Below are 26,313 nucleotides of genomic sequence, written 5' to 3'. Positions count from 1 at the left end.
CCACCTGCACATGGCAAACGGGGGCCCTGGGCTCCAAGTCTCAGACTTCTCTGGCCCATCTGCCCATGGCCATCCAAGAATCTTCACCTTAGACCTCGAGAGTCGTAAATCGACACCTGACCCATCATTCTGCCTTCAGAGAGGAAAAGTCTGCTTAGTCCCATTTTACAGAGAAGGAAAGTGAGGCCTAGAGCGGTTGGGTGACTCGTCCAAGGTCATCTGGCTGGAAAACGTCACAAAGCGCTACCCAGATGGCAGTCATGCCCCACAGCCCCATCTCCACAACCCTCTGGTGATGCGGGGGCAAGTGGGCATGGCTTCAGTACGATTTTCCAAGAATTTCTTTTCTTTAGAACAGTCCAGATCGCAACCCAGATGCCGGGCTCTGCAAAGGCAAACGCATTTACTTCCCACCTGCTACTCACGATGACGTCTGGTTCAAACCCCCACATCACCCAGTTGTCCTCCAACACCTGCCTCACTGGCCAAACACAGTAATTACACAGCTTGGCCCTCAGCTTCTGAGGCGGGGCCTGGCAGCCATCCCACACCGGCAGTACTGAATCTGAGGCCAGGCTGCCTTCACAGGGCAGGGGACAATGCTGAGGGCACCAGCGGCCCCAGGGAACATGCCAACTATGGCTGGACAGGCGCCCCAGACCCCGGAAGGGCACTAGACCCTATTCAACTCAGGACGGCTCAACCCTCCTGACAGGCTGTCTCCTGGCAGCCCAGTCAGGGGGACAGCCTTAACCTCTGGACAACCCCCGGTGTGCTTCAGGGAAGCTCGGTGCCCTTTGAAGCTTTGAAGCACAAAGATCTCCCTGGATACCAGAAGGATTATTATTAAGAAGAGTACACAAAATAAAGTCAAGTTCTTGATATACTGCATTCAGAAAGTCACCATTGTGTTAACCACACCAGCATTTCCCCAAGGCAGAGATGTCTGTTCTCTTCTTGGGATCATATTCTCGGAGAGGAATGGAAACACGGACACATGTGGGGAGTGACCATAGAAGCATCTCTCAGGCTGAGTGGGAACCAACCCCAGGCCACCCAGCATGGGTCACAAGCCCACAGCAGGTGACACACCTCTCCAGCATGCTTACCCCATATGCAGGCAACTGGGGTCATCCTCCTTCAGTCAATCACTCAACCAGAGTTTTACTGAGTATCTGCTGTCTGCCAGGCCATAGGCCTGGCACTAGACCCAAAGAAGTATGCCAGACCCAGCTCTGCCCTTAATGAAGTCACCATTTAGCAGTGACATCCTCACTCTCTAGCCGAATGTGCCAACTAAAAGCTTTTTAGACACTTATTGTTGAATCATGACCCGAGACCTCCCCAGAAGGAAGGTGGCTTCACTTCCAGCAGACCAGGCCCGAGTGCACGGAGGTCTCGGGTGGGGGGGAAGAAGGTGCCTTCTTCAGCAACTCTGAGCCTGATGGAAGCCCTTCTCCTCCCAGAGGGCACACGCACTGTTCTAAGCACCATGGTGGGCACCATCTTCGTGCCACCCACGGAGGGGAACAGCGGGAAGCAAGCTGCAAGCACTAAGGATAGGCCACTCTAGAGGAAGGAGGCCAGGAGCTCTGGCCGCACCCGAGGAAGGCTCAGCACACCCAGGGCGGACACCACAGGCCACCTTGGCAAGGCTCTCTCAACCCTCCAGACTCCAGCTGGACTTCCAAGTCAGAGCTCTGTGGAGGCACAGAGGACCTAAAGGAGTGCCCAGCCAGCCCAAGCGCCAGGACCCACAGGTCAGGATTCGTGGGAGAAGGGGTTGGTTTTGAGTCCAGCTTCCACTCCTGGTCAGGACTTGAAAACCAAAGGAGAAGAATCCATCCAACGGCAGAGACCTCTGTGTGCTTCTAAGACAACCACCCTCGGTGACATTGCAGCACACAAGCTGCTACTCACAACCGTGCGCTCATTTAATCTGTCCAACAACCCTCTGCATAGGAATTACTGACCCTGGTTTGTATGTGAAGAAACTGTGTAGTGAGGAGAAATGATGCTAGAACTCCAGCCCAAGACCTACCGCTCCACACTCTGACTCCCATCCACGCAGGCCCATTACCCTGTCTCCAGCTCCAAACAAATATGGTAACTCAGTAAGACTGAAGGGCGCGCAACTGGATGCCTGAGTCCTGATCACCCAGTCTCCTAGATGGCTCTGGCAGATTCCCTCTCTTCTTTCTGTTTCACTTCAAGGAAAAACATGGTGGTTCTGTGAGGGAGAAAAGGTACCCGGGGAAAGAGGGTCCACATCAACGTGCTGGGCAACCTCGACTCTGACAGAAAGGCTTCTGAACCCGAAGGAAGAGGATGGGCTAGGCCTCAGCTGACCTCCACCATCTGCCCAGGCTGAGAGGGCCCAGCAGTGGTGGACAGCTCACCTTCAGGGATGGGATCCTCCTGGTACACAGGCCTCAGCAGCTGCAAGGGAAAGACAGGAGAATCAGCTCAGCCCCAGGAATCAGGTAGGACAGCCCATCAGGCGGCTGGACACCAGGCCTGGGGGACAGGAGGCAGAGCATCTCAGGGCAAGGGGGAAAACAGAAGTTCTGCTAACCCGCTGAGGGAGGGGCCTGGAGGGAACCTGGCAGTGGAAAGAGGCTTTATGTGTCATGACATCTTACATGAGACCCCCAACTTCCTTCAGAGCAGCTTGTTCCATGAATCCTGGAACAGGGAACCCTAACTACCACCACCAAGGGGTGCCACTATTGAGCAAGTCTGGGGCACGCTGGGTTAGACAAGGTTCAGACACCTTGGTACTGAAGGAGATGAGTCTTGAAAGGGCCAGCGCCTTGGGAGCCTTCCAAAGAAAGAGAGTACGGGACCCCCAAGTGTGTGATCTCAGATGCTTTTCCCCAGAACATCTCGTGAGATTCATGTTTTGGGGACAAGCTGCATTGTCCCACCACATAAGCATGCAGGCTCTGCCTTTATACCTCCTACCACGGGGGTCTCACCACCTGCCAAGGCAGCCCTTTCACCTGGAAAAGCACAGGCTGGGAGAAAGCTCTTCCCTCTTGTGAGCTGGCACTTCCAGCCTGGGCATCCCCTGGCCCAGAGGCTGCACTGGCCAGCTGCACCCTCTACCCAGGACAGCCTTGCAGAGGCCAGGGCCAGGGAAGGCCGCGTCTCCTTGCTCAGAGACCCCAGCCCCTTACAGGCTCCTCTCAACACAATTTTGAGTCTACAAGACCTCCCACCCTCTCGTGGGGACTCTTCCTCTGTCCATACCTGGCTCCCAGGGTTCAGCGGGGCCAGGATGATGTAGTTGGGGTCAGCGGGGGCAGTGGCGCGGGACAGTGCAGGCAGGGTGTGCTGGCCCCCACGCTTGGTCACTTCGGTGTAGCGCTCCCAGCCACCGAGCAGCAGCCCATCTGAGCTGTCACACACCAGGTGGCAGCTGTGGCGCTGCTCTGGTCGCGCCTGGACCCCATGGGTGCAGTTCTTCTCCCTCTTGTTGGGGGGCGACTGAAGGTCATGTGCTGACTTGCAGGAGGCCCGCCGTAGGACCCCACCGTCTGGCCCAGGCTTGATCTGGGGAACCATGCGCCACACAAGCAAGATTATCTCACCGGGGCAGCTCCTGAAAGTTGGAGGGTTACACAGAGAAGTTGAGTCTGGGGAGACCAAAGTAAGCCCGGGCGGAGGCTTCAGAACCGAGGGTAAGAGGAGGCGGGGAGGAAGCAAACCCAGGGGCAAAGCACCCAGTGCCAGGGCAGGAAGGGATGTAAGAGGTCATTTAAAGTAGACAGCAAAGGGGTCTCTCGGGTCAACTCTATCCTAAGCTCACTCAGTGGAGGCTGAGAAGGACCCAAGGCCAAGGCCGGGTTCAACAGGAAAGAGTACCATACCCAATTCACAATGCCTGTTGCAGGTAAGATACAGCAAGAGGAAACAAGACAACCGCCTACATGCAACCCCCATCTTGACATTTTAGAAGTCAACCTAAATGGAGCCGTTAGGGTCTTCCCTCAGGGAATCAAACTGAAGGGGCCCAACCATTTTAGATTTTTTAATTGTGCAGTTGAAACATTTACAACACTACACGCCCTTAAACAAAGAGCTTAGCACTTAGGTCGCAGAAGTACTTAGCTAAAGTGGAAAGCAACCCCCCAGAGCCGAGTCATGAACCACGGGTCTGTTTAACAGCTTCTCCCTGCTGTTGCTCTGGGATCCCAAACTGCTCTGAGCCTGAACCTTCCATTTGCAGGGCAAGAACCAGGTTCCCTGAGGAGCACAGTGAATGGCTCACAGCCGTGGACAAAGAAGGGACCACTGAGAGCAAAACAGGACAAGGCAGTGTGCCAGAGCTGGGGTGGGGGATGTGTGCCACCCGCTGCCCCTGTCACCGGATCTCATGTGCCAGCTCCACACATTTCCAGTGCTCCACCGGCCTTTCGTTCAGCTGCAACACCGTGTCCAGCTGCTGCAGCCCAGCCCGCTCCGCCGGGCCCCCTGCAGGGACAAAGAAAACCCATTCAGGGACCTCTAAAGCCCAAGACTCCCTCAAAAGACCGGAGTCCTTCCTTCGCTTCCATGGTGACTTCAGACAAGAACCGCCCTTTGTCTCTCTGTGTCTTTACGTGTGAAATAAGGGGCCAAACTGAGTGGCTCTCCAGGTCCTGGAAGGGAGGCACCCTCTGCCCTCACCTCCTCCCTGCCTCCTGCCCCACAAGTGCTGGCTCACCTCTCTGCCCGTCCTTCCCTCCCCAGGGACAGGCTCACACTCTTCATCCATTCTTCCCACCTCATTCATAAGTGCCAAGTGCATGCCCATCCCAGTGCAGGCATGGGAGACACCTGATCACTGAGTCGTGGCTTCTGCCCATAAAGCGCACACTCTGTGATGAGCCATCTTTCACCCGTGAAAAGTAAAGAGAAGGAATGGCTAATTTTATGTGCTAAGCAGGCTTACAATAGGGTAAAATACCCACTCCAAATGCAGTCCACCATTGACTCTCATTTTCCCATGTAGCCTTTACATGGGAAATGAGGTTTAGTTCCTATTCAGAATGACTGAGAAACAAAATATAAAAACTTATTTTCATTTTGATTAAAAAAAAAAGAGTGGATGTATTTTCATAAACTTCAGTTTCATCTGTGGTCATTTATAAATATTATTATTCTCATTTTGAAACCCAGAACTCTTTGCTCCAGTTTGGGGCTCCCTGTCCAGTTCCATCCTGTCTGCAAAGCCCAGCTGCTTGGCAGGAGGGCAGGGCTGGCATCCCCTGAGTGGCTCACTTACCGGAATCCACAGCCTGGACTCGGACTGGAGAGTCACAGCAGATGGTGAAGCCAAAGCCGTCTTTGCCCCTCGGGATGGTGATCTAGGACATAGCCCTGCCCAGTCATTCCCAGAGTCGCAAGGCTGGGAAGCCCACAGGCCCCACCCAGAGCCACCCTCCTTTCCAAGGAAACCAGAGCCAAGAAGGAGCATGCTCTCCCTATCTCAGCCCAGGCATCTCGACGCTGGGTTGTGGGTGGGCCAAGCAGGGAGGCTGAGAGCTCAGGAGGCAAGCCCCAGGAAATACAGGGAGAACCCGGAAGGGACGGGGGTCTGGGAAGGGCAAACCTTGCCCCACGCAGCACCCCCAGCCCCAGCTCTCTGCCCCAGGCCCCTCTGGAGCTGCACCTCCACCTTGCCACATCCCACATTCACCTCACCCCTTCTTTCCTTCCCAGGGACCTTGCGTCATGCAGGGCTGGCCCTGTGCTAAGGTCCACAGAAAATGTCAACATGGGGGCTGCCCTCTTAGTACCCAAGGGAGGGAAAATGGGGTCACGCTTGCTCAGTATCAGGTCAAGAGTCAGAGGAAGAAGGTTGGATTCCTGGGTAGTCATGGCCTGGGGCCCATGGCAGTCAATGAGGGTTCCCAGGGCAGGGGCAGGCGAGGGCACAGCTGGGGATCCCAGCTGAACAGGAACTAGCTCCTGACTGCTGAGCCTGCAGGGCTGTGTGCATGGCAGGTCCACAGTCCCGACTTTCAGAAGTGCCAGGAAAGGGCCCTGTCATCAGATTCTCTTTCAGACCCACGCGGCTATTGAGCTCCTACTGCATGCAGGCTGCGCCGAGGCCCAGAGTCGCAAGGCCTTGGCCTCTGCCTCCCAAGGGGTCACGGGAGTACCCAGATCCCTCCAAGGCGAAGCAGGGCTCACAAGTAAAACAGGAGGACTGTGCTGCCAACAGTCCTTCGTGCTTTAACTCCGGAGGTCACACTTAGGCACGGTAGGAACCAACAAAGGCTAAGTCCATGAGGGCAGCCCAGCACATCCCACGGGCAGGAGGACGCCATGCGCAACGTGGCGTATGGGCTCATTTGGGCTGCTAAGGGAGTGAAGTCTGCCCTAGGCTTCACTGCACCAGAAAAGGGCAGGGGTGAAGCTCAGAGGGGGCCCTGGAGAGGCACAGAGCCAGGCGGGGCAGCTCGGCAAGCCGGGAAAAGGTCAAGGACACCAGGCTCGCTGGGAGGCTGATGTCTCCATCCTTCAGGGTTCTCTCTTCAGGGCTGGGTGCTTGCAGTCCCTGCCGGCTGTCCCAGGACCAGCCAGGAGGAAGGGCTTAGAGAGGAGGGCCAGGGCCACCAAGGCCCTTGGAAGCTACTGGGGCCCCTGAGGCTCTGCTTCCCACCAGCCCTGGGCCTGGATTCAAAGTGAGTTTGTAAAACAGGAAATCTGACAGACAAGGGGAAGGGGGAGGGCGCAGGAAAATACCCTGTTCCCATAAGAATTCTGGGAAAACACACAGCTAAGACAGGAAGGGGAAAAAAATGGAAAGAAAGAAAGAAAAACAAACCCAGGAGTGAGTGTGGAAAGCTAGAGGAAAGGGGCCACCTCTAACTTCCCGGCCCTCCTGAGAGGAAGGGACCCAGAGAAGACTCAGGAGCCTCCTCGACTCCACCGGACCAGTAAGAACTCTGGGGGGCTGCAACCCACCCTCCAACCCACACAGAATCTGGATCCCAAAGCCCTTCTGGCATCCCCAGTCCTATCCCAGGATGGTGCCATGACCCAGCACCCTGGGGCTCTGGACCAACATGTTTTGGGTGGTGGCTCCAGAACTGAGTCTGGAGAGAAGGAATGTGCTTCCACATCCTGGTGCCCTTGTCCAGGCGGGGCAATAGCCCCTCCACCTTCCCGAGCACCAACCTAAGAGACAGCCCAGACAACAGTCCAGCCCAGCGGGGGTGGAGGAATGGAAGGAGAGAAGGTACAAGGACACAAGCTCATCTCCTGGCTCAGCAGGAGGGTGGGGCTGCCTAGGGAAGCAGAATTATGCTCTGTCCATTGTGATCACTGTCCATGTTGAGAGGGTGCTGTCCAGAGCCTTCCATCACTATGGCCCCAGGGGAATGCCGTTAGCGTGCCCATTTCACAGAGAAGAAAACCAAGGCCCCAAGTGAAAAAGTACCCCAACTACCCACCTCATCCCCAGCCTTCCTCTCTGACCTCAGGCCTGGGGTTGGGGGTAGGGAAGGCTGTCCTGACTCTGGGACCTCAGCAGCCTGACCTCCCTGAGGGTGGTTTTTACTCTTCACTGACCAGGCAGGAAATGCTACTGCTCCCAGGTCTCAGGTGTGCCTGCACCTCACTTCTGCTCCCCTGTTCCCTGATGCTCTTTCCTGCCTGGACTTCAGTCCCCAACTGCCACCATTACTGAACACTCCCTGGAAGGGCGTTGCAGACCCTGAGCCAAGCATTTCCCACGTATTGTCTCATCTGCTCTGATAACATGGTCACTGGATTTCACTGTCCCTAGTTTAGGGACATGGAGATTGAGACTCAGAGAGGAAGTGACTTGCTCAAGGGTTGCCGCTAAAGGGGGCAGATCTGGATTTGAACCCAGGTCCAACAGAAAGTGTAGCAATCTCTACTCTGCAATGATTTCTAAAACTGGAGCCATCTGAGCCCCAGGGGCCCAGGTGCAGCCCACACCAGCACCTGGCCCACTCTGACCATCAAGGCACCTGGTCTTCTGATCCACAGTCACAAGGAGACCAGGGACTTCATAACATCCCAGTCAGGGCTCTCCCTGCCTCACCACCCAAATGCTGATGTCACGAGGCTGCTCTTCCAGGCTGCAGGAAACAAAGGCCAGCCAGGCAGGACCTAAGAGCTGGGAAGGCCGGAGGAAGAAAATTCCAGTCCTCTGGTGGCAGGTGTGGACATAGGGGGCCCCTCTGGGCATCTCCCTGAAACCTACATGACACATGTCAGGGGAATCAGGACCCAGATTCCAGTCTGATTATCAAATCAAGTGGAGGAACTTCCCTAAATTTTAAAAATCAGAACAATTTCTGATCAGGACTCCCTTTTGTCTGGACATTGCCCACATCTGGACATCTCCTACCTTTACCCTCACTGGCTCCCTTCCATTTTTATAAGGTAAAAGAGCCGCAGCACAGTTCAAGAAGAGGCTTAGGGGTCAACAGATCCTCACCCCACCCTCCAAGACCGAGTGGTCAGACCCTTTCAGTAAAATTGGATTCCAAAACCACAGCTGAAGGTGTCCAGCCAGCGGGAGGAAAGCACACGTGCACACAGGCACACAGAATCATCTGCCTACATACAAACACACCAACATGCAAAGGGCAGAACGGGCCCTGCTGTCCCCGCAAGAGTGGGGAAAGTTAGCAAAATCGCAGAAGCCACCTCCAGGAGCACCCAGCTGCTCAGCCACCAAGCCACTTGCCATCTCGGACTCCAGATGCCTTTTTAAACCCACACCCTCTTCCCAGATAAAAAGAACAAAAAATCAGCTAAATAATCTCTCCCCCTAGCCAGCGGTTAGGGCGCTGCACACGGCAGGACCTCACCTGCCCCTAACGCGGGGCTGTAGGTAAAAGACTGGGCCTTGGTACAGCTCCTGCTTCTGTCCTCCCCCCAGACTGAGAGGCCTGTGGGGAGAGGTCTGCTGGAATGAACCCCCAGCCCTGTCCCCTGCCACCCCGCAGTGCCCCGCAAGGGGCCAAGCACCCACCTGGCGATAGCGGCGCTCCGAGCACACCTTGCAGAGCCCATTAAAGCGGTTCATGGCTGTGGGTCCTGCCTCGGCTGCTGCCCCATGAAAACCCTGCTCTCCCCCCAGCAGCGGGAGCCCGCACTGCGCCCGTCAGCCTGGCATGACCGCCCTGGGAAGCCGCCCCGCAGAAGAATGGCAGGAAATCACCTCTCACCTCCCCAAGCCCTGTCTGCGCTGTGTGCCTCTGCAGATAAGCCCGAAGGCTTCCTGAAACCTCAGAATGACAAGGAAGAGGGAGAGTTTTATATTAAAATTCCTGTCAACTAGTTAGTATTCCCCGGGCCTGGCGGGGAGAGGGCGCCTTTGTTCTGGCCGCATTCTCCGCCATGGGCCACTTTGTGATTCCAATGTTCCCACAAACACCCCTCGCTGCCTGCCCAGGAGAACCCAGGCAGAAAACACAACTCTCTGCAACAACACCGCCTCCCCTGCAAGCGCCAGGGCCCCGGCAGCAAATCCAGGGACTAACCCAGCCTAGAAATCTGGGGAAGTCAGGAGGGGCTGGGGGTTGCACCTGAGGACATCCCATTTCAAAAGAGGGAACATAAAACATCTGGAGGCTGAGGACCACCTGCCACTCAGGAGCTACTGAAGTCAGTTTCTTTGTTCCCATGAAGGGTCTGATGGTACGTGGACCATAAAGGCAATGCAGAAGGGGTTTCCAAATCATCGGACCATCCAGCCCCCTCATCTTATCAACAAAGAAACCGTGGCCTGGAAAGGCTATCACATGGTAGGACAGACCCAGACTCATATCCCACAGAGCAGCAGTGTGAGCCCAGCCCCACTTGCCCACCTGGGAGCCCTGAGGAAGCTCACCCACCCACTTAGGACCTTATGTCAGAGGACCTTAGGTCACTGTGTAACTGTGAACAGGTGATCCAGGTTTCTGGGCCTCCATCTCCCTACCTGCACAGTGCAGGAGTACACAGGTGAGCTCTGGTGGCTCTCCCAGGTCTCTGGCAATCACACCCTCTTGGCTGAGCCCTGTGGACACCTCTGTGTATACAAGCCCAGGAAAACCCACACACCTCAGAAGAATGTTCCCAGGGGCTAGGGCTTAGGTGCAGAATCCAGCACGAAGCAGGACTTTCCTAAGCCACGGAGAAACCTGCAGTGTTTATGTCCATGTAATTCCCATGAATTCCAAGGGTAGCTCCCCTGGAAGCATCCTTTCTGTCCTTGGTACACAGAGAGGAAGAGGAAAGTATTTGAAGCTACCCCTAGAGCCAGACGAAGCTTTTAAATTCCTAACAAAACCACAGAAAACAATGGCAAGTTTCTCTCATACCAGGCTGTTCAAAACTGGACATATGTGCAGGGTATTGAAATTACTTAAAATGAAATGAAAGTTGGCATTCAGCTCCTCAGTCCTGCTAGCCACATTTGAATGAGAGCTCAATAGTCACAGTCAGAAAGTGGTACCACCCTTGGACAGCGCAGCAGTGAACTGTGCATACCACAAAGGCCAGACCTTGCACATGCTCTGTCCCAGCACTGGACTAGGACCACACAGGTACGAACATGTCATGAATGAGTGAAGAAGTGAATGGATTGAGTCAGTGAAGTGACAATGTCTTGTAGATTGCAATACACCACAGGTCAGATGCTATGGACCCTGTCAATGGTCAATGGCGTATCTTCCCAGCTTGGCCACAGGCAGGAAGCATCATGGTACAGTGTATTTAGGGTTTCAGAATCAAGGCTGCTCCCTGCCCACAGTAGGGCCAACTCAAGAGGGTGCTCAGCCACAGTGCTAGGGAAGCAGAGGGTTTGGGGCCTCTGGGAAGAGAGGACTTGGCTTCCAGAGGCCAAGTCAGCAAGATCCAAAAGCTTCCACTTCCGGGGTAGGGGTCTATCCCTCTCCCCACATGGCTGTAATCATGAACCTGAGAAAAGCATCTATTTCCTATGATGCACCTTAGAAAAGTCAAGAGATACTCCCAACATTCCCTTCAGGGCGGGGGATATAGCTTAGTGCTAACATGCTGCCTAACATGCACAAGGTCCCGGGTCCAAACCCCACACCACGGACAAAAAAAAGATGAAAAGAAGAAGAAAAACTCCCTTCAGACTGCACAACTTGCTGCTGAGTCTCAATCACCAAATGCTGCTCTCTTTGGAGGTCTCCGGGGTTGAGGGACTGACAATCAGATCAGAGCTCCTGAAGCAATGCTCAGGTGCCACCAGGTGCGACCGCCCCACCCAGTCCTATTGCCACCTACCTCAAATTCCTCCCCATTGTCAGGGTCCCCACATCCTGGCATTCTCAGCAGCGGGTCTGGAAGGTGAGAGTAGAGTCAGAAAGTTTCTGCTGGCATGTGAGGGCCCTTTCCACAGACCACCCAGAGGATGAGGCTGGGCAACAGGTCAACGTCACTGCCAGACCCATTCCTGACCCCTAATAAAGAGATGTCCAGGGCTCGAGCCAGGCAGGGCTCAGGAACCAGGTGTGCAACCTTCACAGGACAGGACTGAAGAAGACATAAAATCCAAGTCCTGAGCCTCGGGGCTCATGGCAGGTCGTAAACTTTACCCCGAGTGGGCACCCCAAGGTCAGCAAGACAGCCTAGAGGAATACCCTTGAGACCCGCAGCAGCCTGGGAAGGAGTCGTCCAAGAAGCAATGGAGTGGGCTGGGGAGATAGCTTGCAAGCCCAAGGCCCTGGGTTCCATCCCCAGCACTGAAGCAATGACGCCCTCCATGAGTAGGGGGAAGGGGGTCAGGGGAGCTGAATGACATGGGGTTAGGCCCATAACTCCCTCCAAGGAAGATCCAACCTGATAAGTAAAGATGCTACTGAGAAGAGGAGGCCCGAGAGCTGGATTCTAGTAGGTGCTGGGCCCTGTGGCCAGATGGCAACCTGGGGTGGCAGATGCCAAAACACACAGGGACTGGTGCTTCCACCCAGGCAAGGAGGGAGGGGAGAAGCCTGAGAGGGGAGCTGCAGCAGGGGTGCCTGTACCTCTCAGGGGCCGCAGTCGCCGCCTGGCCACCTTTAGGTGCTTGGTCCGACCGAGGTCCTCCCCCAAAAGGTAGTACCAGCCACTGACCTCCTGTCATGAGAGAAGGAATGACATGTTCAGGCAAAGGAGGCAGAGGGCACAGGTCAGGCAGTCACCAATTACCCTCAAAGAGTAGCGGCTGGACTCCCTCCCCCAAGACACAGATGTGCAGCCTCCCTCAGGCCCCCATGCCTGAGCCTCCAGGCAGAACTGGAATTCCCTCTGTGGAATTCCATTGCCTCTTATCCCTGGAGGACAACTGCAGATTTGTCTGCCTCCCCGACTCCCGCCCCTGCCTCCAGATTGTACATAGGCTCCTTGACATGTCTAAAACTGAGACTAGTATACAGTAGGAGCCCAACAAATGTTTGACAAATCTGAAGGAAAGGAGTGAAAGAGGGACGGAGGGGACAAAGCACAGGCATCCTGAGGCCCCTGTGTGGTCTTCAGTCTCCTTGGCAAACATCTTTCCTCATGGGAATGAAGCTCAGCCTGAAGTCCAAAGATCACTGGGATCTTCACACAAGGTAAAGGTCCTCAGCCACCCCCACCCCACAGACTTCACTCCCAGGACACAAAGGTGGGTGGCAGAGCCACATAGCAGGCCACCAGGACACTTCAGAGATGTGCAAAAGGAGTGCATCCCTCCCCAACAGCTGCAGTCTGCGGGCTAGGAAGCAGTGCAGAGCAAAGAGATGACAGCTGGTGACCCAGAGGGAAGGTCTCCAAGTCCCACATGCTCCCCCAGTCGAAGGAAAGCTCCACAGATGTGCTGCTCCCTCCTCCTCTGAGCACCTGCTGGACCAGAGTATCAGACCCAGCAGACACATCAAGAGGACCCTGGCATGGGACCACCAGGAACACCTGCTCCCTATTCCAGGGTGAGCCAGGAGTGCTGTACACCTCTAGGGACCTGCCAGTGACTTTCTCAGCAGACACCAGATTCAGTGCCTCCAGGGAGGCCTTGGAGCCACCTTACTGCTCTCTGACAAGATAAACCAAGAAGGAGACCCAAGCCTTCATGTAAATAGGTGACAATCAGTGCTGTTACTAGAGCCATTGGCACATGCCTTTGGGGGTTGAGGAGCACCAAGTCACAGAATCTCCACCCACAGATTTCCAGAGAAAGCCTGTCTATGCCAGGCTGGGCCTGGGCAGGATGATATGCTGAAGCCCCCCAGGACCCACCTTGTCCGGAGTCAGGAGGGACTTCACCCCGAAGCTCATGCAGCCGACAAGTGCACATTTCCTGGGGAACAGCAGAGGCCAAGTCAGTCTCCCCCCAGGCTGTACCCAGAGTTCCGCTACCAGTGCACACGGGGTTGCCCAGTGCTCTGGGCTTTAGCTCTTTACCAACCTGGTTCACTTGACCCTTGAGATGCAAGGACAGAAGTTCTCTCCAATTTAGAGAGAAACACAAGGTTCGGGGTTAGTTCCATCCCAGGGTCACAGGACTAGTGAGTAGCTGGGGAACCCAAGTGTCCTAGGCCTTGGGGTTGCACCAACCACAGAAGCTCAGAACTACCTCATGGGTACCAGCTGTCTCAGAGAGATGGTCTCCAACAGGGATGCTCAGCCCTGCCTCAGTTGGAAGTTCTCAGTTGAGAGAAAAGTTACAAAACTTAAGATTTGTCTCATGTCCAGGCAAGGTCTGGGAACATCTCAGATGACTACAGTCCAAGGTCCAAATGTACCCAACACACCAAAATCACTGAGACCCATTTAACCTGGCTGCCAGTAGGGCAGGCATGAGCTAGGGCCAGGCACTGTGGGACTGTCGGCTATGGGGAAGGCCGAATTCAGTCTGGGTTTCTTGGTTAAGAGGAATTCAAAGTTCCTGAAGAATGTCCAGCCTCAGCATCCAACAATTGGGACTGATGAATACTCGACAGCTTTTAACAATGATGGAATAGATTAATATTAATAAAATGCCAAACAACTTGCCATTGTTAGAGAAAGCTTATAAAACTGTAGTTTAATGAGCAGGAGCCCAACAAAAATACTAACAATGGCTGTATCTGGTAGGTTGGGATTATGGAGAGTTTCCTTTTCTTTGCATTTTCACTGTTTTCAAATTTCCACAGGGAACAGCACTACTTTTGTAATCAGAAAAAATAAAGCAGTATTGATATATTTTTAAGTTGTCCCATTGTATCTCATCCTGCTCTGCTCCACACTAGAGTCAGGTTGGTAAAGAGCTGAAGTGGGTTTTCTTTGATTTTGTTCTGGTTTTCCCTGTTCTCTTCTCTTATTGCCTCTCCCAAATCAGACTCCTTCATTGATTGGTTTAATAACTATTAATCAAGAAATATCATGGCTATTTAGGTAGAGAAGCACCCTGGCAGTGGAATTCAGTATTTGAGGGACTTGGCCTGTCTCTGAGGCACAACATGGAAGCCAAAGATGGAATGGACTTCCTGCAGATGTGCCTCCCAGGACCTGGAGCCTGAGCCAGGGCAGCAGGGTTGACCACACAACCTCCTGAAGGGCCTCTCTGAGATCTGGGCTCCAGGGCTTGTGCTGGGGACTCAAACTCAGCTGGTCCCAGGTAGAATCCAGGCACGGGAGCCTGCAGGACCTACCTCTGCCTGCCTGGGTCAGCGACCAGAGGCCTAGAGGGTCTCTATAAACACGGATTGTCTGGATCCTCTGGAAAGGGTGGCAGCTCACCACCTAACAGGCTTAAACAGAACAAACTAGCTTCTCACAGACAGCCAAGCCAAGTGAGAGGTGGGGATGCTGGATGCTGGGAGACTGGTCCTCAAAACTGGTCCACCTGCCTGCTAATCCATGCTCTGGACCAGTGCCACGGGGCTGAGGCCTCTGCGTTCTGCTCTCGAGCCGCTGCCCTCCCTCCACTACTCCTCCAGCTGTGGCTCCATCTGTCACCCTTTCCCTTGCCCCCTCCCATCACATCATATTCCTCATCTACTCAAGGAGGACAGCACAGTCACCCGAACAAAGGACCCCTTCCATGTCCACTTCCCCAGCCCACCCACTGCCAAAACAAATCCTCCTCCCTTCTGGGAAGTAGCCAAGGCCACACTAGCAGGAGGCAGTTGCAGTGGCCACTGTAAGTGGCAGGTGTTCATCTGAGCTGCCACTCAAAACCATCTGGACTTTGCCAACATCCTCCTACTGATTTTGCTTTGTTTGCAACACATGCAAGAGAAAGCCAGCTGGTGTCTAGGTGCCCACACTGCCTGGCTCTACTCTCCTCTCATTCTGGGCATGGCTGAAACTAGAAATCTCCAAGCCGATGCATTAGCTGTAATAAATGCAGCCCCTCCCTCCTCTCCAGTAAGTGGAAGTTTCATTCCCGGGTGTTGGAGAATGCTAAATGGTTAATAGCCTCCCTTGAGCTTTGCTTCCTGCTAAGGGGCCTCCAATGATTTCATGATCATTCAGGCAGAGCAAATTGTCACAATTAATGTCCACAAGCAGGAACTTCTCTCTGAGTGTTCTTCACTTAGCTATTTCTGAAGGCTGCTTCTGAAAAACCTCTAGAAGAAGAAAGATTTCTTTTACAAACAACCTGAGCACACAGCAATATACTGGTCAGCTTACAGACTTGGGAGCTAGGTCTGGAGAGGCCTGAAGTTTCTGGAATCAAGCCTTGGTCATTTCTGACTGCCAAGGTCGGAGCTCCAGGCATGGTGCACTCTGAAGGTTTGACAAATGGGTGAATCCATCATGCCCATGGTTGGCAGGCACTGGGCAAGAAGCCGCAGCATTAAGGAAACAAGACAAACAGGCAGGAATTCACATAGTAGCTCAGCACAGCAATACAGGGTGAGATTGACAGATGAACAAGCACAGGCAACAAATTCTGAAGGCTCAGGGGCAAAAGGTTGTTTAGGACTGAGATGCTTGCAGGAGGCCTAATGAGTTGAGCCAGAGAGAAGGAGAGGAAGAGCATCTCAGGCAGAGGGATCAGCCCGTACAGGCTGAGAAGTAACTTCATGGAGCACACAAGAGGAACAGAACCCAGTTTACTCTGAGCACAGGGGAAAGACACACAGCAAGAGGAGAATGCATTATTTTCTAGGCAAGGCATTTCAACTCTCCTTGGAGTTTTTTTCACTACAGGGTTATACAATTTAATCTCAATTTGTTTCTAATTTGATGGCTTAAGTTGAGCATATATTTTTCCATTCACTCCTTTCCTTAGGTTCAATACCCATCACTGGCCACAAGCTTTCTCAACTCACAAGTGTCCTTGGCACTGAGACCTTGTTTATAAAATGGATTAAGAGAGAGGCGACACCTATAGTGCCCGGCATGGTGCTTGGCCCTCCATAAGGAGGCAAGCAGACCCTCCACAAGCGTAGTTACTGTTAGCATAAAATATTCTGTTCTTGAATTATACATAAACACGTTTTTTTAAAACTTGGTGCATACCATTACAATTCTTTCCAAGGTTGTTCTCTGACCACAAGATCTGAAAAATGCTGTAATTCATACTTCAAACTTCCGTTTTCAGCATATCATCAAATAGAACTATCAAATAGCTTAGTTCCACATTCAAGAATTATCATTACTTTCTAAGTGTGATTATGACACCATGGTAATGTTTTTTAAAGCCATTTTTTAGAGATATATACTGATGAGATATCTGGTGTTTGCTTTAAATGCCAGTGGAGGAGGGGAAAGTGGATGAGGCATAGATGACATAAGATTGGCCAAGATGAAACTGGGATGAGATTTTGAGGGTTTAGTATATGATACCTTCTACCTTTGCATATGTTTGAAATGTCTATAATTTTAAAAAAATTCACAGAACCTTGAAACTGGAAGAAACCTTAGAGACAACTGCATTTTACAGGCAAGGAAACTGAGGTGCAGGTCTTTGCCAGCACTCATTTGTGGATCATCTTGTTTCTCTAATTGAGTCCACAGTCATCCCTGGGAGGATTGTGAGGTTTCCTGGACTCCATGCTTTCCTCTTACTTCCTACTGGTTTCAAAATGTGACCACCACTCCTGTGGCAGGGATGATTTATACCAATCTATGCTATTACTGCTCAGAGATGCAGCCTGAGGCCTGAGGAGTGAGCTGCTGACACAGAAAGAGGGACTTTAGTTAGTTTTCACCCATGCAAGCCGGTCAAGGATAACAAAACACAGAGATGAGGACACAGGCTTCAGGACACACTGCCCGCATTTGCAGCTTTTTAATTGCATTCTAGCTGTGTTACCTTGAGCAAGTTCCATAACCTTTCTGTGCCTATATTCTTGCCTGTAAAATAGCTACAATAATAATACCCACCTCACATGGTGGTGTGAGGATTAAATTAGGTAATGCCTGGCACATGATTAGGGTAATGTCCACACACAGGAAGTGCTTAATAAGTATGAGCTGTTACATAACCTCAGGCCTAGTCCTTAATATTTCTAGGCTCAGATTCCTCTTCTCTGAAGCTAGGGACAATATTCATACCCTTTAGGGTTGTTATGAGGATCAAACAAGGTAATGTATGGAAAAATGCTTGGCACAGGGAACTCAGTACATGCCTGCTTTCTTCCTTTCATAATTGTCTTTCACATTGATAAGTTGAATGTCCGTCTTTCAGAGAAGCACAATCTGATCTGGGAGCATTCGGCAAAGCCAAAGTTTGCTGCCAGCACTCTGTCCCTCACCCGGATCAGGCCATCTCATTCAGAAACGGATCAATAAAGGAGAGTCCATGGAGAAAGCCCCAGGCTGAGGCCTCACTCTGCTGCTGCCAGCATTCGCAGGGCCATCTGCCCCAGGGACAGGCCTGTCTGAGCCTGCCCTGTCCCCCTTGAGCTTTGGGCTGGGACCATGACCACGAGTCGGGCCGTGTTTCATTTAATAAGGAATCTCACTTTCCCAAAATAGGTAACAAGTGGAGGCGCTGCGCTGGTCACGCTGCCTGGCTGGGGCTGACTCACTTTCCCCGGCCTCACTTTCTCGTCCAAAAATGTGACCCGCATTACTGGCTCCTTACCCTGCAGCTCTGGCCCTTGCTGTGTTCTCCAAGGAGGGAGAACCCCGCGGGGGGCGTGGCCGGTCCTTGCCTCCACCCAGTGGGCGTGCAGAGCACCGTCAGCCTCTCTGATAAACCGGTGCCTTCATAAGGGTCTCTGCATTTTCCCACTCCTTCAAAGACACAGTTCTGACCCTTGGTCCTCGACCCCTCCCTGGGGGGTCTCACCTGCTCAGAATGTCACCTACCCACTGCCTCCAGGTCATGGCTGCACACCTCCATGTGGCTCTGGTGCAAGCTCTCTCTCCCCCGTGCTCCAGGAATAAAGGCTTCTCCCCTGGCCCTCAAAGCTGACCCACCTTCCCCTCTAGGACAGTCTGCCTTCGGTGCGGACACTACCAGCTACCCAAGAGCTATCTTTGACTTCAGCTGTGCTCACAGGCAAATCGCCACTAAGTACTATTAATTGACTCTCTCGAATAAGTCCTGCTTGAGTGGGTGGATGGATGGATGGAGAGGTCTCTAGCACTATGAGCACCGCTCTACAGGGAAAAGCAGACGCTCTATTAAAGCAAAAAGTCTTCATTTTAAAGGTTAAATAGGGCCCAACTCTAAAAAGCATACTCACCAATAAAATTTAGTAAATAAAATGTACTAAAAAGCATTTAGGGGCTAGGGTGTACAAGTCAATGGTAGAGCTCTTGGCCTAGCACAGGCAAGGCCCTGAATCCAATCCCCAGCACCACAGAAAAATAAATAAGCTTCAATCCCAAAATATTTTCCAGGTCTAAGCTGGTGAGCTGAGCTGGTTTTCATTCATGTAGGCCCCTTTCCAGTCACATTTGGTTCTGATTGTGTAATAAATGTTGCCGGCCACCTGATCTCCCAGACTCCTTCTGCTGCCCTGCTGCTCACAGTGAACTGCTCTCACCTGCTTTCCAGTACAGCCCATCCCCACGCTCACCTGCCCAGCACTGCCCCCTGCTCCACACTACCTGCCACTACTAATGACCGCATGTGGCCTCCTGCGTCCTGGGCTACCTGCTAGATCAGCCTGTTTGGATTCTCCTACAGGAAACTTCTGCACCCCCTGAACTGGCCTTCCTGTGGCCTGAGTCCCTGTACACATTCCTGCCTCCCTGCCTTTCCTCGGGCTGTGCACTGCTTGGAATACCCTCTCTGACCTTCTGTCCTTGTCTCATGGAGAATCTCTGCTAAAGTTCAAAATCCCACTTTTCCCACAAAGCCCTCGTTGATCATCTCAGCTGGCAGTGAGCTCCCCGTCTCCCTCACTGCCTATCCTTGGTACTCATCTCATTCCTTCAGGCATGCAGACGATATGTACTCGGCATCTTCCTGCCAGACACTAGGTACGATGGTAACGAAGAGCAAAATAGGCCTATTTCTCATGGTGCATGGAGTCCTGTGGAACTGGACATGTGTATATTGTCACCATAATCCATCTCCATGCGGCACCCCTGCCCCCGCCTGACAGTGGGCACCTTGACAACAGAATCCACGTGTGGGCTGGTTGGCACCATGTCCTGTTGATACCACGCATTTGGCAAATCCTCATGATAGCAAGGCCCTCAGTCTCACCTGGAGAGATGGTGACTCAGGGGGTGGCAGCCTCTGCAATGTAGCACTGTCCCTACTACGCATCCAGGGGGCACTAATGGAGCCCCGGCTATAGGCTGGCCTCCTGGCTGCCACCCACAATCCAAAGCAGGGTCTCCATCCGGCTCAGCAGTTCTCACCTGGTCTTACTGGCCCTGTTCCACACGGTAACCAGAAGACGCTTGTGGTCATCCTCTTCAGGGACAGGACTGTGAAGCAAAGCAGACCATCAGGGTGCTGGGAGAGCCAGACTCACCACACCAGTCATAATTGCAAAATTTTTGAAAAGAACCTAAACAGCTGGTTAAATAAACTCTAGTGTAGATGAGTACTTACATGCACACCAGAGTTTATATGACATTGTTAAGGACAAAAAAGAGGAGGTTACAACACACCATTGTGAAACAATTCCATTCTGTAAACACACGCCCACACCAATGAAAGGACTTGATGAGAAACACTGAGAGGCCTGTCTCTCTGAGCAGGGGGACCATGGGTGTTTTCTATTTTCTTCTTTGCTCATCTGTTTTCCAATTTTCTAGAATATGCAAAATCACCTCTTGACGTAGAGGGGGGAAACCAAAATATTATTATTAATTTTCACTAGCAGGGAAAGACCAAGTGTCCATGACCTTCCCCTGGCCCCAGAGTGCAGAGATGGGGAAAAGCAATGACAACAGCAGTTCCCACTCTGCCAGGTGATGCTGTGCATCCCATTTACAGCTCCCAGGTCCCCTGAGGCGGATGCTATTAGTAGCCCCACTTCACGAATGAGGTAGCCAAGGCTCAGGAAGGTTAACAGGTTTAAATAAAAAGGGAGACAGGGAAGTGAAATGTCCCTCAGCTTGGAAAATTCCTTCTACTGGAGGAGAACACTTGGCCCAGGGGACGGTGGGAAATTACCTACTCTAGGGGCAGCCAGCCCCAGGCTGGGCATTTGAGTTCTGAGAACCAGCCAAGTGATACCTTATCACTGTGGACCTCACGGCTGGGCGCAGGGCCAGGGATGCAAGGACACAAGGGAATGAGAAAAACAAAGACATCCTTTAAGTCACTGCTTTTCTGTTTAGATCCAGTTCTAGATCTGGCAAACAGAGCTGTTTCCAAAAAACATTCCTTCCCTCTCCTCACAAGGGCCTGGCTGCCCAGACTCTTACAAGAAGAAGTGTTCGTGGAAAGCAGGGTCTCTGCAGTCTGGAATGGTCTGCGTCTTCTGAAAGCGCATTCGATTGTCTTCAGGGATCAAGGAAATCTTGAATTAAAGAAAAGCAAGCATTAGCTGATCTCATAGTCACATTGTCACCAAAGCCCAGCAGCTAACTCTGCACCTCTCCATGCTAAAGACTTCCTAGTGTCCTTCAAACCAGCCTCTGCAGAGCATTGAGTGGGGTTCCCAGTTGTATGCTAGAAAGGAACAAGGAGCACGGAGGCGGAGGTGTTGGGAGTCAGGTGCCAGGACAGGGCCTCCTGGTGGGTGGGGCCCAGAAGGCAGCCACAGGCCCAGCCAGGTGGGGACAAACGAATCTGATCTGGTCTGCCTCCACGGTGAGTCCCCCCAGCAGCCGAAGCCCTCCTCGCTTCTGGGTTCCTGGCAGCTGCTGAGCACCCCTTCACAAGAGGCTCCAGTCAGCCTCCCACGAGGCCCGAGTCAGGCTCTCCCCAGTGCCGCTCATCCCCTGCAGACGCCCAGCCCCGCTCTGGATCAAGCCCTCATCCAGGCCCTTGAGCAGGGAAGCTTCAGGAAGATTGCAGAGGGGCGCACAAGGGACTGCTCCTGGTACCCCAGCTGCCACACTCAGGGAAGCTCCCGCCTGGTCCCCCGCTGGAAGCACAGCCTCACCCCTGCAGAGACTCTGGCTTCACCAAGAGGGCCCAACTCAGGCCTCAGACACTCCCTCCCCTCCTCCGCCCAGCCCTGGCTGTGCTGCCGCTAGCTTTGGAGGGTAGGGGGTAAAAATACTATCTTTCACAAGAAGATCTGGACTTCAGACACTGGCATGCCCACTGACCCAACGAGTGAGGCCTGAACCACGCCTCAAGTGGCCTGGAGCCTCTGCATAGGCTGGGACCTTGGGACCCACCCAGTGGCATGTCCCTCCATACCTCCCACCTCCAGCCCCACCTACCTTCACATAGGGATCACAGACGCCAGGCTCTTTGCTTATCAGGCCTTTCCCTTCTATGACTGAAAGAGAATTGAAATGTTGGGGTGGGTGGGATCACAACTCTCACACACACGCACACAGGCACGCACACACTAACTGAACAATCCGCAAAGAAATACAGGGCACACCTGTGAGTAGTGGGCATGGCCCTTACTCCCGGGCCCCTAATCTGTATGACGGCCATTGGATATAAGCCCCCTGGGGTCCAGTCCACAGCCACCATCCCGCACACTCTGGCAGCACCCTCAGCACGACACCACAGGTACGTTCGCTCCCCTGACTCTTACGGCTGGAAGGAAGCCTAGAGTATACAGGCCCAGCGCCTCCCTGCGTGGGGAACGGGGCTGCAAGGGGGGCCCGGAGAAATAAGGAACTTGCCGGAAATCTCAGAGCAGTGGGAATGACAGCTGGATTTAGAACCCAGGTCCTTAGACTCCCAGTCCAGTGCTCCTCCTGCCTTCTGGGTGGCGGGCCAAGCTGAAGAACCCACCCTGCCTGATGAGCTGCACGGTGGGGTGGCCAGTGTGGCACCCTGCCCAGCTTCCCGAGGCAGACAGATGCCAGCGTGGCTTTCAGCTGTGCCGCTTGCCCAGCACACATGCGAGAGCGTGACTGTCTCTCTGATACTGAATTTGCCATTTTCCGTGGGTTAGAGCTAGTAAGGTGCTCTTCACACGATAACCGTGCCCATTAAATGAGACAGTGCAACTAAAGGGCTCAGTAGAGTGCCTGACAAATAAGCAAGTGCCCCACAGACGTTTCTGCTAGAGAACAAACGAAGGCCAGGGACAGGCGTGGGGCGGGTGCCACCAGGTCATGAAGGCAAGCGTGGCCTGCCTGCCTGAGGTCTGCAGAAGTCAGACCATAGGGCTGATAGAGCCCGAGTCTCCTTTCTGCATTTTGTTTTTGTTTGAGTTTTGTGTTTGTTTGAGTTTGCTTCTGATTGAGCCCTGGAGTTTGGCCTGGACAGAGCCCCCCGTCGTCTGGGGCAGGAGGCCTGGGAAGCCAAATGAAGGCTGGAAGGGACGAAGGGCCGAGACTGGGGCAAAGCCAAAGCAAACTGTGCAGGACAAACGGGGTGGTGGAGGCCAAGATGCACTCTGCAGAAACTGTTTGCACAGCTGGAGCCAGGCTCCGACGGCAAAGAACACCCCTCTGCTGGTCCCTGGGAACTTCACTTGGCCCCCTCGGGCCAGGACCGGGACCCTGGCGCCTACTGGTCTGTTCTGCCCTGCATCCCAGCTGCTGTTCCTGTGTCTCGCCTCCCCTTGAGGGAGTGGCTCTTGGGGGCAGGATCCAGGCCTGATGACCCCCGGGGTCGGGGTCGCCAGTGGTGGCCAGGCAGACCCCGCCCCTGCCCTCCCTGCACTCCATGCTGATGGAGAGACCAGACACAGGGGGCTCTGTGGAGCCAGGCTGTGATGGGGACACAAAGGAGGGAGCAACAAACTCAGCCCAGGCAGATGGGTGGGGGGTAACTCCCGGAGGGCAAAAAACAAAATGAGCCCCCTGCCTGAATCCTGGTGATGATGAAGGCAGACACATTTCTGGCAAAAGCAGAGAGAGGAGAGTTATTTTTCAAAGGGTGTTTGACAGAGACGGAAGGATTTCCAGACACAAGTAACAGCAGTGCAAAGGCACAGAGGAATGGGCAAGCCAGATGTATGCAGAGGGGCACAAGTAACTAGAAAGGACAGGGGAGGATGCGCCCGACAGCAAGCGCCAGGGAGGCTGGAGAGACAGGCAGTGCATCTGGGCTGAGCACAAGGGTCCAGGCCGTGGAGACCATGACAGAGCTCGTAATAGTTACCTGCTAAATAGAAGAACAAAGGGAAGAATGGACAGGTAAAGTATAAGACCCTCCCAAGCTGTGCGCCAGCCTAGCTAGACGGCTCTTCAAATGTCCTTCTGGCCCTAGGCTCTTTGCACTTGCTGCTCCCACTGCATGAAGTGCCCAGGCCCCCTTTTCCCTTCTGCTTGGGGTGGGCCTGCTCCTCCTCCAGGGTGGAGTGTGGTTATTACCATCTGTACCATCCTCCTGGCATCCTATCTAGACAGAGGGAGGTGCTTCTCAGTGTGCCCAACCCCTAGCCTAGAGTCAGTGCTCAATCACTCGTTTTGGAATTTACGGCAGTCTCTTTTATTTAATCCACACTTACGTAGGGTTTACTATGTGCTGCGCTCTGTCCTAAGCGCTTCACTAGTCTTACTCACTTCATCCTTATAACAAGCCACTAGTGGATTCTATTACTATCCCATTCAACATATGAGAAAACTGAGCTTGCTCAAGGTCACCAGTCAATAAAGAATCGGAGCCGGGATTCAGATTCTAGAGGTCTGACTTGAAGAACTGTGATCTGAACATGACATTGCACAGCCATCAGTGGCTGGATAAATGAATGAAAGAGAAGAAAGAGAAGCGGAGAGGATGGAAGAAAGGAGGAGGAGGAGGATAGGAAGGCTCTTCCAGACCCTGCTCCATGGGGCCCAAGGACAACACTCAGGTTCCCAGGGACAGCTCAGGGCGCCAAAGACAAAGGCCTGCTGTGTGGTCTGCAGGTGCGTCAGGCCGGCACATGGCTGGCTCTGCAGGAGGAGCCCTAGTGAATACCCACGAGGGGCACACGGCAGGACACTGCGAGGACGCCGGCCCCCACCCTGGCTCCAGGCGGCGGGGGAGCAGCCCCTTCCGTGGCGAGCCTGCGCACGGCCGTACTCACTGTGGAGCAGCAGAACCCGGTCCTGGGTGTCGATCGACAGCTTCAGCTGACCTAAGGAAACCAGAGAGACGCCCGCCTCAGCTCCTCGGCGAGCACCGTGGCGGGTGCGCTGCTGTTCACGAGGGCCGTTGAGGGAGGGCCACCACCTCTGGCTGGAAGGCCCCCGGAAGCACCTGCTCAGCCTCTCTTTACAGTGCCTCCCACATGGTTCCCCAGCCTCGCTGGGGTCAGTGCGGGTAAAGGTGCTGGGCACGGGCACTCGCGCATCCGGTCCGGGTGGTCCATGAGGATGGTTTCCCGCAATACCGACTGGAGTTAAATGCTCACCCTCCCGCCCAGCCGGCTTCGTTCCAAGTCACCCATAGAGATGAAGCCCCCACAGGTGCACAAAAGCTGGCGCCACGCGCTGCTTGACCTACAGAGAACCCAGAAGGACCGGAACCTCCACCTGCAGCCGTAGCAGGCACCAGCGAGCCTGGCTCTATCCAGCGCCATGGGGACACTGTGGAGAAGGAACAAACAAGTGGCAGAACAATACATAGGTCTCTCCTCTCTCCTCGCTGTGAGTGTATATGGGCTGAAAGGGTGCCAGATTAAAACAGTGGTCGCCTCAGGGAGGAGGCTGGGACCTGCGGGAACCGGTCCTGCCCCTGGCCCATCAGAATTCAAGAGGAATTCCAATCGAGGGCTCGTATTGTTGTTTTAACTCTATGAACATATCCAATGGTATACTTGGATGGTAATACTTCTATAATTAAAATAAAAGAGACAAAGGAGGAAGGAAAGGGAGGGAGGAGGAGGGAAGTAAGAGGAGAGGGAAGGAGAGGAGGAAGAGGGAAGGGAAACTGTGAAGGCCAGAGCGCCAGACTAGACAGCAGGGGAAGAGTGGGGACCGCGGAGATTCTTTCCTCCTTGATTTTCCTGTTTTTATGTAAAGAACAGAAAAGAACAACAGAACAAAACTCCTCTTCCTCACTGACAATCAAAAGTTCCCTCCTCAGGCTGGGGTGGAGCACAGCCGCAGAGCATCCGCCTAGCGTGCGTGAGGCCCTGGGTTCCTCCCCAGCACTGAAAATAAAATCCCCCCTCGGTCCAGCCTGCTTCTCCTGGGACCTCAGAAGATGCAGACTTCTGCCCACCCAGGGGACACATGCTGGGGAGGTGAGGAGTTGGATACAACCCTGTCTAGCAGTCACTGCTAGCTGTCACCTCCAGAGAGGTGGAGCTCACTTCTACAATGGGAGCCCCTTCTCTCCTGAAATAGCTGGGCTCTCAATGCTCCATCTTGTATTGAGCCAAGAGTGGCCTCTCAGTAACTTTTTCACAGACAGGATCTGGTTCTGTCAGACCTAATGTCCAAAGTCCTTCCACCATTCCTCATGACACAGTGAAGCCTTCCCTTATTCCCCCAGTTGTCCATCTTGGACATGTCCCAGGAAACCAGGCTTGGGCCTGGGGCTTGTGCTTCATTGCTGGCTGGAGGAAGGGCAGGCAGGGTTTGGAGAACAAAAAGAAGGGAAGCTCCTATGCCTCATAGCTGCAGGAGTCCCCTAACCACTGTGACCCAGCAATTCCTAGGAACTCACAATGCATTAAAGCTTCAGTCAAAAGCAGTTCAGACTCCAGCAAATTCTGGTCCTGCCCTTTGCCCATCAGAATCCCTGCTGCTCTCCTGCCCAGGACACAGGTCTTAGAAGCCCAGGAGGCCTGTTCCAGTTCCAAGCCTAAAGTCCCTCCTGTCTTTTAGGACCACGGTGTCCATGGCTGGGCGTGGAGCTAATGATAGTGGTCCCTGCATCCCTGAGCTGTGATC

The 26,313-nt window shown here is 53.6% G+C and overlaps 1 protein-coding gene across 6 annotated transcripts in view; it reads right to left on the bottom strand.

Moving 5' to 3' along the window:
* The window catches only part of RGS3 (regulator of G protein signaling 3), a 363,854-nt gene that overhangs the window by 322,849 nt on the left and 14,692 nt on the right, over positions 1 to 26,313 (bottom strand). For 3 of the 6 annotated variants that reach the window (XR_013759697.1, XM_079113627.1, XM_079113623.1), the window contains exons 2-12: positions 24,501 to 24,551; positions 21,742 to 21,800; positions 20,773 to 20,867; positions 19,756 to 19,824; positions 13,237 to 13,297; positions 12,009 to 12,099; positions 11,269 to 11,324; positions 5,270 to 5,351; positions 4,371 to 4,476; positions 3,253 to 3,604; positions 2,400 to 2,439 (exon numbers count right to left, since the gene is read on the bottom strand). Coding sequence is in view for 3 of the 6 variants with exons in the window: in XM_079113627.1 (XP_078969753.1) it covers positions 2,400 to 2,439; positions 3,253 to 3,604; positions 4,371 to 4,476; positions 5,270 to 5,351; positions 11,269 to 11,324; positions 12,009 to 12,099; positions 13,237 to 13,297; positions 19,756 to 19,824; positions 20,773 to 20,867; positions 21,742 to 21,800; positions 24,501 to 24,551 (1,062 nt within the window). In the remaining 3 variants the exon portion in view is untranslated. Of the gene's footprint in view, positions 1 to 2,080; positions 2,334 to 2,399; positions 2,440 to 3,252; positions 3,605 to 4,370; positions 4,477 to 5,269; positions 5,352 to 9,001; positions 9,186 to 11,268; positions 11,325 to 12,008; positions 12,100 to 13,236; positions 13,298 to 19,755; positions 19,825 to 20,772; positions 20,868 to 21,741; positions 21,801 to 24,500; positions 24,552 to 26,313 lie in introns of those variants that run through there. The other 3 variants (XR_013759698.1, XM_079113625.1, XM_079113626.1) reach the window with 3 other exon arrangements.

The sequence above is a fragment of the Sciurus vulgaris genome (genome assembly GCF_902686455.1).
Source record: "Sciurus vulgaris genome assembly, chromosome: 15".
NCBI lineage: Eukaryota > Metazoa > Chordata > Mammalia > Rodentia > Sciuridae > Sciurus > Sciurus vulgaris.
This window is presented reverse-complemented; position numbering and strand designations above follow the sequence as displayed.